The sequence below is a fragment of the Aspergillus novofumigatus genome (genome assembly GCF_002847465.1).
Source record: "Aspergillus novofumigatus IBT 16806 chromosome Unknown P174scaffold_1, whole genome shotgun sequence".
NCBI lineage: Eukaryota > Fungi > Ascomycota > Eurotiomycetes > Eurotiales > Aspergillaceae > Aspergillus > Aspergillus novofumigatus.
Window position 1 is genome coordinate 160,074 of NW_020194274.1, and position 13,535 is coordinate 173,608.

Genomic DNA, 13,535 nt, shown 5'->3' on the forward strand with positions numbered 1-13,535 from the left:
GCAAGGGGTACCTAACTCCACTTTGGGTGTCAAAGGAATGCTCCGAGCTCGATCATAAGGGGTGTCTCACATTGCTGATCGGAGAGAGCAACTATTTCCATTGCTTTTCTCGCGCTGGATATCTCCTGGTCTGAGATGTCATCCCGCTGATTCCAATAATAGGTTTTCAGTCAACATTCTCGGTCCGACAAGGCGTGTTGTTGATGCCTGCATTCCAGGGCGTCTCCGCCACCAGTCACTATGAATCAGAAGGAAATGTATAAATTGGGGCATGCAAGATGTCCTCAGACCAAACAAGAGATTAGTCTCAATGATGTACTCACACACGATTGCGAGTGCCTTCTTTGCAACTTGTTGTCTGTTGGGCCTGGCGACGGCATCGAGTCCTCTTCATCATGCCGACGGCAACCCTGACTACTCCTTTGACGATCTCTGGTCTCTGGAGAGAAGTTTCTGGGATACGTTTCTCTACCCGACGAACGTAGCACAGATCAACGCGACGGATGACTCTGTCTTTGCCGAAAATGTATTCCCTGCTGAGCACCGATGGAACCACAACCCGTTCTGACATATTGATTCAGGTCCAAGGTCGAGTGGACATCACACGCACTTTTGACGGCCGCGAGCTCAACAACGAATACATCTTCGGACTTTTCTCCGAGCCGGAGCACCTTAGTCTCGTGGGTGTTCCCATCGCATACAGCATCACCCAGTTCACAGCCAATGGCAACATCGCCTCGGCCACGACAGTCGTCACCTTCAACTCGACCTCCTTCGGGGTCATCATCCCCGTAACCATCGACACCTGGATCGAATGGGACGCACAGCAGAAGATCGTGCAGTACGACGCCACATTCCGGTGGTTCGGGCCCCTCCTCGAGGCGCTGCTCAAAGCGCAAGCCGCCAGGATGAATACCACCGACCTGGCCGTAGTGCGGGCAGCGCTTACGCAGCGCCTAGCAGACACAATCTGCCAGACCCACGAGGACAACTGCAAGGGGGAGAACCAGCAATACGAGAGTCGGGACGCCTGCATGGACTTCCTGACGAACAAGACGCGCTTCGGACAGGCGTACGAGCTGGGCCGGGATACCCTGCTCTGTCGCGAGGTGCATGAGCTTATGGTCAAGTACCGGCCGGATATACACTGTCCGCATATCGGACCTACGGGGGGTGACTACTGCGTGGACGATCTATCGTATGAGCAGGTGGTGCTGGAGAAGTATTTCCGGGACTCGTTTATTGCGTATGGGTATGGGCAGGAGCAGAATATCTGGGTTGCGTAATTCTATGATCTATCAGTTCATTCAGATTGCCGTTGTCCTTAGCCAATATGAGTTATACTGCACTTCCCCCTCATTCTCTCTCCAGAATATCCATGAGACAGAAATAATCAGCTTCAATCCAGCAGCCATCCACAGCACAGGCGAGATATCGTGTGTCGCCTTGGTGATCCATCCTCCAGCGATTGCACCGATCAGCGTCAGAACAAACGCCACCACTCGACGATCCCGCTTCTCATTGCGGAGGAGAAACAACTTCGGATCGGAGACCAGATCACAGAGAAGACTGGTAATGACCACAGTAGGGATCTCGTTGAACCCCAGCGCCCGACTAGCGACGATCTGACCTGCAGACTGGATACTCAAGAGCACAATAGGCGCTTCCTGATTCCAATGCGTCTCGCTCGAAGCAGGGCCCGAGGGGATGCCAGCTATCACGCCGCTCTGTACCAACGAAGCAGTGATTACCAGCATGGCGACTTGTAGAAAGAAAGAGAGAACTAATGTCCCTCTGCGTTTCGGTCCGAGGAGACGGCTCAGCCGGGCGAAGAGAAAGCAGCCGATGACGAAGCATCCGATTGAGGTGAGAGAGCGCGCCCAGCCGTACGGTTTAAGATTCTGATTTGATGCGCCCAGGCCGACGAAAATGGTGTTTCCTTAACGATGAGCCGCGTTCCTGACCACGCTTATGGTTGACTTACCCGTTTGCATTGAAACGAAGGTGTTGTAGGCTGCGCAATCAGTAGCCGCAGGATAAGAGGGATGACGGGACTACTTACCATTGTAGAGGGTGCTATCCACAAGACCAGAGCTTAGACAGCACCCATACAGAAGCACCTCAGCGTGTTTGGCATTGATATCTGTGTTGAAGAAACCAGTGATGCTTTTCTTCGAGTCCGACGAGGTGGACATTGTGATGGATCCGTGATGAGAGCACAGCGAGGAACGAAATTGCAACAGCAAGAAAGTGGGAGACCGTGGGATATCCTCAAAGTAGTCAATTCCAATCCACCGCGTGTCAATGTGGGATTTTCTCCCCGAGCTATACCAAGACCCTGATTGTTTGCAGCATTATGCAGCGAGATGAGCACGGATTTACCCGACATCAACCCGGGCCAGTCGGTCCAGGCCAATCGATGCAACATTCCTTTCGGATTCCGGCATGATTATCAGATCACTAAACTTCTCGCACTATTCGAGCTGGTCAATGAGCGGGGTGCGGATGGCGCCGAGACTGCATCCCTAGTGCCAAGTGGCTTGGCTAAGCGACGCCGGAGGATCTGTGCATCAGAGGTGATATTGACTTCGGGGTGATTCGGTGCACTCGCGGAGGCCAGAGACCACCTTGAATTGCCGAAACGACATGGTCTGCAGTACAGCAACCTGGTTTCTTCCGACAGTGAGTCTTGGATTGTGTTCCAAAAGATCCAGCACCGTCGACTTGTCACTACCTAAACTCAGTTTCACAGCTTCCAAGGCGTTTGACCAGCAGTATGATACTGTATTTCCCCTCTTTGGGAGTCTCTAGTTTTGCTCGGGGTATGCTTGAAATAAAGCTTTTGATTACGTCTAAGACCTGGATGATTTACACGGTCCGAAATTCAAAAAGCGCCACCTTTGACGAAATGAAGTGCTTGACTCACGACTGCCGCTCGCCAATGGCATGTCCAGATCGCAGACCAACTTCTTCACGGGCTTTTTCTTCCTATCAGCGCGTCGAATGCAGACGCATGGCATTCGCTTGGCCTGCGAACTTTGTGGCTATGCTGTATCACGCTAGCTACAATAAGGGTGTCGTGAGCCGGGGTCTTCTACAAAGGGGGACCATCGTTGGCTGGATATCTCTCGGCCCGGGGTCCGAATTTGTTGTGAATGATACCCCTCAAACGCGTTGTGCGTCTGACTGGATCGATAAGGGCGTCGATGAAGCATCCAGAATCACGCCCGCATTCTGGGCGCGCCTGCGTCGTCAGCCGCCAAGCGAATCTAATATAGGTGATAAGCACGACGGATATTATGACTCGATATGGCCGAGGTGGTTGCTACGAGTCGACACGGAGGGTGTTATCCAGCAGTGTCAGCTGCGATGATGAGACATGCTCGACGAGGGTCACGTCCGACGGGGAGAAATTGCGCCGAGAAGGGGATTGTGAGAGAAACGAGGTTATAAAAGGATCGGTCTAGTCAGACCAGATCACAGTCTTTACCATCTACCCTCCCAGCATCTCAACTCCACTATCTTCTTGGGACTTTGCCAAAATGAGCATCACCATTACTGTAGAGAAGGACGGCTTCTACGAGGTTAACGGAGAAAGCCGTGAGCCCACGATCAGCCTGTACATGATTGCCGGTGCTACTAAGCTCCGCAAGTATCTCCGTGATACTGACGAGCTGATCGTCTGCCCGGGAGTTTACGATGGCCTGTCCGCACGGATTGCCATGCAACTTGGCTTCAGGGCCCTCTACATGGTATGCATACTCTCCCTATCTCCCACATCACCTTCAGTGTACACGCTGACCTCGTAGACTGGTGCGGGAACAACCGCCTCTAGACTGGGCATGGCAGATCTAGGCCTAGCCCAGCTGTACGACATGAGAACCAATGCGGAGATGATCGCCAACCTGGATCCCTTTGGTCCTCCTCTGATTGCCGACATGGACACTGGGTACGGAGGTATGTATCTACGCACTTCCCCTCGACATTCCTTAGCTAATCACAAACAGGCCCCCTCATGGTCGCCAAATCCGTCCAGCAATACATCCAAGCCGGCGTCGCCGGATTCCACATCGAAGACCAAATCCAGAACAAGCGATGCGGCCATCTAGCAGGTAAAAAGGTCGTCTCCTTGGACGAGTACCTCACACGCATCCGCGCCGCAAAGCAAACCAAGGACCGCCTCCGCTCGGATATCGTGCTGATTGCGCGCACCGACGCGCTGCAGCAGCACGGCTACGACGAGTGCATCCGGCGTCTCAAGGCCGCACGGGACATTGGTGCGGATGTGGGTCTGCTGGAGGGATTCACCTCCAAGGAGATGGCGCGCCAGGCGGTCCAGGATCTGGCGCCGTGGCCCTTGCTGCTCAACATGGTGGAGAACGGGGCCGGGCCGGTGATTACCACCAAGGAGGCCAAGGAGATGGGGTTCCGGATTATGATTTTCTCTTTTGCCTCCCTGGCGCCTGCGTATCTCGGCATCAGGGCTGCTCTTGAGCGGTTGAAGAACGAGGGGATCACGGGCATCCCTGAGGGACTGGGGCCCAAGAAGCTGTTTGAGGTGTGCGGGTTGATGGATTCGATGAGGATTGACACAGAAGCTGGAGGGGACGGGTTTACTAACGGCGTCTGATTGGTTTTTGAAATCGTTTTTCTGCATTTCGTATTTCATTTTTGTACCTACTCTTGTTTCCTTACATCAGTCGCTGTTGAGCATTAGTTTAGAATCAAGGAATTTTTCAGGGCGCACATAAGCTAAAGAGCGCAAAGTATATTACACGGTGGCTGTGAATGCAGTTAATAACCACATAGCAATCTGATTGGCCTGTCTGGCAGTCAATAAGATATATATATGTTATGAGTGAACAAGGGTTCAGTGCTGGTTTCTCATGAGACCCTGCGAGTGTAAGCCACTCAGCGTAGACCCAGCCCGGATGCTGAGATTCATCAACATTCTCGGTACATTTCGGCTCAGGCTTAGATGCTTTTCATTCCTGTTTCTTAGACTACGAGTCAGTCACTTGCCGTGAGACTAGCTGCTTGTGAGTCTTCGACCCCTAAGTAGCCGAAAATACATCTGAAGGCACAATTGGTGGAGAAATGCTCCTCACGATGGTAAGTTTTGAGTCTACAGATTCGAAGTGCCAAGGTATCGATTAGAGGCATACACATGCATGTTCATAACATGACTCTGCTCTTGAAGTTTCGATCCACAGCTGAGATGCACCAAGGTGTCGAGGCGGAATCGACCCTCCCATGAGCTGGGGTCGTGGATTCCCCAAGTACCATGAGGTCGAAATACTTGATATCGTAGCAATGCTTTTCAAACTGAGCTGAGCCTCAATTTGCCTCTCTTGTGTTACGTTACGTGTAGGAAAAAGTCAATTCCTCGACCGGTTTCGCAGGAACAAAACTACTACAGCAGGCAGGGGGGGTTGACACCTTGGGGGTTAAAAGGAGCGATAATATTGCCAGACCAAGACGCACTGTTCAGCCAGCCAAGGCCCGTTAGAAAGGGCAATATCGGCCACTCAAAATTCGTCCTCCATTCATAATGGATACCGCTATTCAGAATCTACAGGGTTAAGCCCACGTTTTGCAGGCCACAGAAGCCGGATCGCGGCCGGATCCGATTTGCATCAGAAGACGAACTACGTGAGGCTAGCACGAGATTACTGATCTTGACTTCACCGTAATGCAATAGTGGAAGAATCCGGAAGAACTTGCAAACTAGAGACACTATTATGCATGTCAGAAGCCTTCATATTCCGTGATTGGCATACCTCTGACATCAATCTCGGTGCTCGGGTGCCGCGCGACGAAATGCGAGAATAAGCGGCAAACCGTGCCAATTGGGACATAACGGCCCTAGTCCATGACCACGACGAACGTGTGGGCGGATTATTTGAATGATACCTGTGAGAATGACCTGATCCGCTGTGTGGCCCTGCCTGAGGACAACCCTCTGTATGCCATCAAGCAAAAGGCTCAGCCGACTTGGGACGCCATGAAAGTAGATATTAAACTAGAGAATCGATTATGCATATCTGAAGGTTTTATATTTTGGAAATCATCTAGCTGTCATATCAATCTCGAGGCTCAAGTGCGATTCAGAAATGCAAGAACAAGCGACAGGAATACTAACTGGGAGTGCGATGACTATGTGATGCATCAAAATACTTGCTGAGAGCAGGGAAACTGGATGTCAGATACACTAATTGCTCCTATACCCAAAGAGCCAGAGAATGCATGCTTCCTAGAACACTAGGGGAAATACAGGAACCCAATGAAGATATCTGATAAGCACATCAAACGTCACAGGAATATGAACCTCTTCGTAGGAAGTAAATCGTAAAAGTCGCATTTCATTCAAGGCCAAGATGGGTTTGCAAGTGGATGCGGGAGGATCCTTGGGCCTGGCTACAGACACCAGCCCCATCTTGAGGATGGGAGCTGTTTCTGTTCCAGGGCTGGAGTCCTTTATGGAAGCTTCATCTATCTTAGTCCAGACTGTCTCAGGGTAGAGGAGGACGTTGCTATTCCAAAGTCCACGCAGCTTTGGAAGAGTTCATATAGCTTCTTTTCTCTCAATCCGGGATCAGCAGATGCACAGGAGCCGAGTTGCTCAGTTCCTCTCATGCAGTTCATGGCTGCGTCGTCCAGATATCCTTTGGTGACAGATTGAATGCCCATGCCGGTCGCTGAGCGCCAGTTGTCAGCCACATAACCTGGGCCTGGACAAGCAATCGTCAGCAGAAGTTCCAAATGATAAGATATTGCTGGTGCGAGAACATACATTTCCCAAAAATGTCCGACTCCATGGTAATCAGGCTATACTCAATGTCCGGGTTCCTGACTCCCACCATGTACACGTCAGAGAAATAGTAGAAGAGATATGAGGTGACGAATGCCCGGATAAAAGCCCAGTTGTGATGCATATTCTGCAGCTTGTTGATTATTCCCATACTGTACGGCACATCCACGGGTTCCAGCTGCGGGACTTTGCAGAAGACTCGGATCCTTGAAGCTGCCCTAGACCCAAACGTCCAGATTTTGGCTGAGCTTGGCCATAATTTGAACCACTTCGTCATCATTAAGAATGTCCGGATGGTACTGGATGTCATTCAGTCGTTTCGTAAGCTCAGCAATGTGCTGATCTTTCTGCATTAACAGTTTCGAGGCTTCATGATGAATCTCTTCAATTTCCTCCTTTTGCCTGCGACATTTTTCCTCTGCTTGCTGCACCCGATGATAGACTTGATCGATGTCGTTAAACAGACGCACGGGACTTCTCTCGCATGCCAGCCCTCATCCATCGCGCCTCTGGTCTCCGTTGCTGCTTTTGCGATCAGGTGATTGCCGCTGCGTTCTGTATGTGAGGGAGGCAACCGTCCTTTCTCCGCTTGAGCTTTGTGTTGTTGAGGAATCGATTGCTTGCGCTCTACTCTAAGGCTAGTTGTGCCCAAATAAAATGCAAGTGAGGTTATATACCTAGTTCAATAACTGAGCTATCGTTCATTCTAGTGCCAAGTCGAAAAGATGAGAGCCACGAGAGCATATCACGGACAAAGTAAGCCGGTCTAGACCTCATCACTGACACCTATATGAATAGGTTGACCACGAATAGGGAGAACGTCGGGGGCATATTCTTCCTGTCGTCGATGAAGTCGAAAGACTGGTGCAAGACCAGATGGTGCAAATATCCATGGCTGGAATGCGGGCCAAGGTGAGCAAAGCGAACAGGTTCCTTCGACTTTTACTCCGTACAACCACCTACAATGGACCTTGAACAGGCTATCTTTTTCGTTGGAGGCTTGGAGGCTTTGGTTCTTCCGAATATCTCTTCAGACGATTGCAATCCGCCGTGGTGAATGTGACTGTGATGCAGCCGCCTTTTCAGATTGCCATGACACCTACTTCTGCGTCTATTTGTTCAATCTTGAGTTCAACGGAGTGTCTTATGGATCAGTGCAGGCCAAGTATTGAGTCTGTGGCCTTGTTTGTTAGGTGCAACGTCGCGTTCATGCTCGCCACATTCACCGAGATTCGTTCTTCGATCTACAAGTTGCATTGTTTTTGAGCATCTCAAGGATGAGCGTCATACCCCAGGAGTTCTGAACACAATTTGGTCGTCTCTTTCAGTTTCCTATGATTCTTGCTTTTCGAAGTTGACAAGGAAGAACATGGGTCAAGCTCTGTGGCGTCAGTTTAATATTACTTTGACGAAACAAGCACAATAGACGATGACTCTGATGTCGCATGCTGCTTAAAGGACACACTTTTGCAGGCTGAAACAAGAAGACCGTAAGCAGACAAATATCCACTTTCAATACGAGTATCCATCTATCTAGTCATCATGCCAAGACTTTTCGGCCTAGAAAAGCCTCGTTGGCATCAGATGCTTTTTTCCTTCTTCATTTGATCATTTTGATACTCTTGGCGCACCGCATCGCAGCCCTATGAGTCAGAACGTCTGGTCAAGCGGAGAATTCAAAACTGCCCGATTTCGCCAAATACAACGGACTGACTCTTACAAGATCTTGACCGAGTCCGAGAGTACGCTGTATTTTTGCCATAACGGCCGTGAATCCTTCAACATGGACAATTTCTACTTTCCGCTAGACCTGTCAAAACTGGAGAATGACCGACTCCGGCTAGTTCCATTTGATGTAATAGCTCGCTACTTCTCAACCTGCTACGACCACTAACCTCACAGTTGTAGTCTAATTTCGAGGAGCTGTCAGCGACATACGTGAAACTGTCATCTGAGACTCCCGAGATCTTCCAATATCTTCCCTATGGACCTTTCGAAAGCCCCCAAGCGTATGAGCAGTGGTACGGCAATCGCATTCGGCCCACCAAAGAATCGATCATCTTCGCCATCATCCTCAAAGCAGGCATCGTCAGAAGGCGAAAGCCTGGCTCCGACGAATTTGAGGAACTGAACGTGGAAGACGGTACCTTTGCAGGGACTACCGGCCTGATCAGGGCGGATCCAGATAACTCCGTTGTCGAGGTGGGAAATGTAGGTATTCTTGCTTACTTGCCGTGTAGACGTACTTATCCACATAGGTCGTGATTCTTCCACGGTTCCATCGAACGTTTGTGGGAACGGCAGCTCACACGCTTCTTCTGAACCATATGTTGGATCCTCCACCTAATGGACTCCATCTCCGACGCGTCCAATGGCAGGCCTTCAGCAGCAATCAGGCCTCGATTGCCGCGGCGCAGCGCCTCGGCTTCCAGCTCGAGGGCATCATTCGCTGGCAACGGGTGTTACCAGAGGGCAAGAAGGGAAATGAGAGCGGTGTCATTGACAACAAAATGCCTGGGTTGGACCCAACTGGCCAGAAAAAGCTTGGGCCAGGCCGTCACTCGGCGATGTTGAGTTTGTGTTGGGATGATTGGGAGAATGGAGCGAGGGAGAGACTGCATGCTCTCTCGCAGAAATATTCCTAGCTTGGAACATGGAACCGAGACTTTCGTGCTAATCAACTCCCCTCTCAATCACATTTTTTGATCATATGAAATGATCGTGGAATTTGAACTCTAGCAAGCCACATGCACCGCCTTGTTTCATTGTCTGTGAGTCAAGTCTGCCAATGGATACAGTCAATGAGAGTAGGCGTCTTGGCCAGCAGGTCACTACTTATCTATGAAGACTGGTTTGTAAACACAAGTCGCAATCATTGTAGTTGTAGGTCAATTTGACTCGACAGCTTCCGAAATCGCTATCAAAGAACACGGATGATGAAAAGCTTGAGGCTTTCAATTGATCAGCTTATTGGTCAAGTAGGCCTAAGATCGTATTCAGGGAATACTTCTGAGAGGGAGGTTATCGAGCAATCAGGAGTAGGAACTATTCTCGGACTGATGCCGATTATTGAGTCATACACAGCTCACTGGATATGGGGATAGACACATGGACAATGACACTCCAAAGCAAGTATCTCTTGGCTAGTTTGAAGTAACTTGATTTCTCCTTGATGATCTATTCTAGGGCTATTAATAAGCCCATGTCGCCATTCAAAGAAACGCACAGATGCGGATCCATACTCTGGTCAAGCCTGCCAAGATTCTTAACTGTAAACGAACTACGAAGCCATACAAACTTCCCATCCCAAATTGACTAGACCCATGGGCTTAATAATAATCCTCGTATTTTAACTCACCTTGCAGCCTGAGTCACCTTCACCGATCTCGGACATCTCTCGGGAAATTGTTTCTCAACCATTCAGAATTGACAGTTGACACGCCCTTGAAGCTCGGCATCGAGCCACCAGCAGCACCAGTGGACCAGATACGAGGCACTATGCCAAACTGAGGCACCGATGACTCCATTATGGCTGGTTTGCAGCATTTGCAGGCGATCTCGCCTATTATTCAAACATTGTGTCTAGGCTGGAATTTGCGTCATTCTTTGTGTTTGTCATATTTGGGGAGTTTGTCATCCATGGGGATGAGTGTATCGATATTCTGCCTTGAGGGAGGAAAGATGTATATAAAGATCCAAAGATCCCAGTTGAGAGACATCTTCATCAAGAATATACATCAAGCATCGAATAAACATCCATCTCAATCAATCGTGATCCTCTCAGTTGCCTACCTCGAGCTCTCGAAGAGATACCAAAAAAGATATCATTAAGCACTCTATAGCCATCCATCGCGCGGCCACTACAAAGAAGAGCCTTTCCTGAGCATTCTCAATCGAAACAAAACCAATATACAAAACACCGAGTCCTCCAAAGAACATCAACACGTCAACATGTCGCCCAAGTCCTTCAAGTCCACCACCACTTTCGATAACGCCTCAACCCACACAACATCCTCAACAGCCTCGACTCTTAAGGGCATGTTCACAAAATCATTGAAGCTTAAGGCGGCCGAGAAGGCGCCTTCAGATCCTAAGCCTCCAAGCAAAAAGTCCCCAGCTAAGGACTACACCGCTGCAGCTGTTCACCACGAGGCTGTTGCTCAGTACCTGGCCCTTCGGTGATATGTGTCTTCGAAGCACATATCAAAAATTTGCATGACTTACGGAAATTTATGGGTTCGATTGCGCCGGCGCTATTTGAAATAATATAATGTCAATGTGATATATATCCTTTGTTGCTTCTCGAACTACAATGGGGGCTTGCATCGTTCACGGGGAAGGTATCTGGTAGTTTTATGTATATACACCTTCAAGTTTGGTACAATCTAACTAATGATGAGTCGATAATTCTGGTCGCTTGAAACATTTTTGTGTAGCGTGCTTGTGACGCTCTGACACATGTGGAGATGTGACACAATAAGCTTACCTGAGACAGGACTAGCAGGGATATCTGCAAGGGTAATATCATATGTACTGGCCTGCATCTGATCTTTCATGTGTAAAAGTGGAATTTACTACAAAAACTGCAGTTGGTGGTACTTTAATCTACTTGGAGCAGTCTCCTTCCGGGTCGTCATCTACCATGCCTCGGCCACTGTAGGTCTGAGGTTAAACATGAACATATGCCAGTTCTCCGACACTTTCAAGCTGTCCTGCCATAGTATTTCAGAACGTCCGCACAGGCTCATTGTGACATTTTTGCTTATTGTGGTGAATATGCCGGCAATAAGATTGAGCGGGGCATTTATTGATAAGCAATCTCATCATCTCCACAACTCCCACGCTTTCCACCGGATCTATCGTCATTTCCCCTCACTATGGCCAAATTCCGCAGGCTTATAAATCCAATTTCAATAGTCTTACTTCCTATATAAATCAAGTAATTCACACACTCTTGGGTTGTCAGCAATCTCACCATCTACGAACACAGAACAGCAACATGTCCGCTCCAAAAATCACCCTCTACACCAACCACCGATGCCCCTGGGCCCACAGAGCGCATATCGCCCTCAAGGAGCTCGGCCTTGACTACGAAGAGGTCATCATCGATCTGAACACACCCCGAGAACCATGGTACCTTGAGATCAACCCGGTAGGACATCTTCCATCCCTGGTAATGACCGTTACTCTAACAGCCACAGCGCGGTCTCGTCCCCACCATCTCCTACAACGGCAACATCATCACCGAGTCAGCCATCGTCGCCCAGTTCCTCGCAGACGCGCACCCATCCCACCTCCTTCCTCCCTCTAACAGCGTCGAAGGCGCCCTGCAGCGCGCCCGCATCGCCTTCTTTGTCGATACCTTCTTCAGCAAGGTCCAGTCGCAGGTCCTGGCTTCTATGCGCGCCACCAGCGACGAGGACCGCGCTGCAGCCGGCGATGCTATCGTCGCGGCGGTTGAGAAGGAGATCGAACCCATTCTGGCCTCGCAGAAGGGATCCGGTCCGTTCTTCGGTGGGAGTGAGAAGTTGACCCTGGCGGAGGTGTTGACTGGTTCGTTCCTGTTACGGTTGCTGTCGTTGCATAAGCCTGAGCATGGACTGCTGAGGGAGGATTTGCCGGAGCTGTTGGAGAAGAAGACTCCGGCGTTTACGAAATGGGCCAAGGCGACGGTGCAGCAGGAGAGTGTGAACTTTATCTGGGATGAGAAGAGCGTTGCGGAGCTGACGAAGAAGAAGATTGCGTCGCTGGCTCAGAAGTGATCGCCCTGTGCGTATATCAGTATTTGAATAACGGCCTATAATGATATGACTTGTCTTGCTATCAACAAACTGAAGTACTTCTTGTTGTTTCGTAATTCCCAATATACTCCACCAATCATGAGGCACATGAAAGGTCATGGTGGGACCTCGTATTCGTCCTAAAATTAAACCATCAGAACTTTTTATGTAGGTCTAACACCCATCCATTGCTGGTGCTCAGTCAACCTTCGTCATGGACGCGTCCAATATCAACGATATCACACAAGACGCCCGTCTCCAGGTGCTCACGGGACTCTACTCCCAGGCCGAAATCCTCCAACAGCTCATCGACATCTACGAACTCCCGGAGCACAGCACAAACGTGGTCCAACAACTGATCCAATCACTCTGGAACCAGCAACTAGAAGAAGAGACAAGCTGGTCCGATGAACCAACCGACGTCGAAAAGCTCCAAACCGCGTTCTCCCGTTTAGAAGACGAGGATCGCATCATCTGTCGTATGAATTTCACCTGCTGTCAGACCTGCGGGAATGCCGAGATCGGTGGAGAGGCAGATGAGACACACATCGGGTACTGCTTCTTCCATCGGCAGGATACAGAGGGAGCAGTCAGGGGCGGGGCCTATCGCTGCGATACGGAGATCTCGAAGGGGATAGTAAAGACGAGAGCGTGGTGGATATCGGCCAGAAAATCGCTGCAAGGCTACGAGAGGAAGGGCTTAACGTGGACTGGAATGAGAACCCGAAGAAGACTATCGAGCTTGATCCGTTTCAGTGGCGCGTCCGCCTTGGTCGGTCGTGATCGGTTTACCATTGCTCGTCATTCCTGGCCATCGTCGCGATTCATGAAGGATTGTGGTTCGAACCTGAGCGTAGAAAGGTCGAGGCACTCAACGACTAATAGTCAGTTCATCAATGGAGATCGTGCAGACTGACCCTGACGGTTGTGCTTTCCTGATATTT

General features: G+C 49.9%; 8 protein-coding genes across 8 annotated transcripts; 6 read left to right on the forward strand and 2 right to left on the reverse strand.

Annotated features, from left to right (window-relative positions):
• Positions 1-313: 313 nt before the first annotated feature.
• On the forward strand, positions 314-1,286 carry P174DRAFT_361799 (uncharacterized protein; the record flags this gene model as incomplete). Its single annotated transcript, XM_024821811.1, has 2 exons — positions 314-526; positions 582-1,286. The coding sequence occupies 2 exons, from the start codon at positions 314-316 to the stop codon at positions 1,284-1,286; spliced, it is 918 nt and encodes a 305-aa protein (XP_024686520.1).
• Positions 1,124-2,007, reverse strand: P174DRAFT_381121 (YoaK family protein). The gene is made up of 2 exons (XM_024823057.1): positions 1,985-2,007; positions 1,124-1,939 (listed from the first exon to the last, which is right to left on the reverse strand). The coding sequence occupies exons 1-2, from the start codon at positions 1,992-1,994 to the stop codon at positions 1,308-1,310; spliced, it is 642 nt and encodes a 213-aa protein (XP_024686521.1). The 5' UTR covers positions 1,995-2,007; the 3' UTR covers positions 1,124-1,307.
• A 1,535-nt stretch (positions 2,008-3,542) lies between these two features.
• Positions 3,543-4,745, forward strand: P174DRAFT_381123 (isocitrate lyase/PEP mutase family protein; the record flags this gene model as incomplete). Its single annotated transcript, XM_024823058.1, has 3 exons — positions 3,543-3,752; positions 3,810-3,957; positions 4,008-4,745. The coding sequence occupies 3 exons, from the start codon at positions 3,543-3,545 to the stop codon at positions 4,628-4,630; spliced, it is 981 nt and encodes a 326-aa protein (XP_024686522.1). The 3' UTR covers positions 4,631-4,745.
• A 1,747-nt stretch (positions 4,746-6,492) lies between these two features.
• Positions 6,493-7,313, reverse strand: P174DRAFT_426282 (uncharacterized protein; the record flags this gene model as incomplete). Its single annotated transcript, XM_024825372.1, has 4 exons — positions 6,493-6,731; positions 6,794-6,989; positions 7,036-7,213; positions 7,282-7,313. 4 exons carry the CDS (start codon positions 7,311-7,313, stop codon positions 6,493-6,495), a joined length of 645 nt encoding a protein of 214 aa, XP_024686523.1.
• A 1,166-nt stretch (positions 7,314-8,479) lies between these two features.
• Positions 8,480-9,605, forward strand: P174DRAFT_381127 (GNAT family N-acetyltransferase). The gene is made up of 3 exons (XM_024823059.1): positions 8,480-8,666; positions 8,720-9,022; positions 9,070-9,605. Exons 1-3 carry the CDS (start codon positions 8,595-8,597, stop codon positions 9,454-9,456), a joined length of 762 nt encoding a protein of 253 aa, XP_024686524.1. The 5' UTR covers positions 8,480-8,594; the 3' UTR covers positions 9,457-9,605.
• A 734-nt stretch (positions 9,606-10,339) lies between these two features.
• Positions 10,340-10,993, forward strand: P174DRAFT_455727 (uncharacterized protein; the record flags this gene model as incomplete). The annotated part of the gene is made up of 3 exons (XM_024829353.1): positions 10,340-10,389; positions 10,541-10,582; positions 10,654-10,993. The coding sequence occupies 3 exons, from the start codon at positions 10,340-10,342 to the stop codon at positions 10,991-10,993; spliced, it is 432 nt and encodes a 143-aa protein (XP_024686525.1).
• A 794-nt stretch (positions 10,994-11,787) lies between these two features.
• On the forward strand, positions 11,788-12,627 carry P174DRAFT_436361 (glutathione S-transferase family protein). Its single transcript, XM_024826020.1, has 2 exons — positions 11,788-11,963; positions 12,013-12,627. Exons 1-2 carry the CDS (start codon positions 11,811-11,813, stop codon positions 12,571-12,573), a joined length of 714 nt encoding a protein of 237 aa, XP_024686526.1. The 5' UTR covers positions 11,788-11,810; the 3' UTR covers positions 12,574-12,627.
• A 178-nt stretch (positions 12,628-12,805) lies between these two features.
• On the forward strand, positions 12,806-13,458 carry P174DRAFT_508315 (uncharacterized protein; the record flags this gene model as incomplete). The annotated part of the gene is made up of 2 exons (XM_024831446.1): positions 12,806-13,143; positions 13,182-13,458. 2 exons carry the CDS (start codon positions 12,806-12,808, stop codon positions 13,372-13,374), a joined length of 531 nt encoding a protein of 176 aa, XP_024686527.1. The 3' UTR covers positions 13,375-13,458.
• Positions 13,459-13,535: the final 77 nt, after the last annotated feature.

Coding starts and splice junctions, on each gene's coding strand:
- P174DRAFT_381127 (XM_024823059.1), top strand. CDS start 8,595: ATGGACAATTTCTACTTTCCGCTAGACCTGTCAAAACTGGAGAATGAC. Junction 8,667..8,719: donor TCCGGCTAGTTCCATTTGAT/GTAATAGCTCGC, acceptor TCACAGTTGTAG/TCTAATTTCGAGGAGCTGTC. Junction 9,023..9,069: donor CCGTTGTCGAGGTGGGAAAT/GTAGGTATTCTT, acceptor TTATCCACATAG/GTCGTGATTCTTCCACGGTT.
- P174DRAFT_436361 (XM_024826020.1), top strand. CDS start 11,811: ATGTCCGCTCCAAAAATCACCCTCTACACCAACCACCGATGCCCCTGG. Junction 11,964..12,012: donor GGTACCTTGAGATCAACCCG/GTAGGACATCTT, acceptor TAACAGCCACAG/CGCGGTCTCGTCCCCACCAT.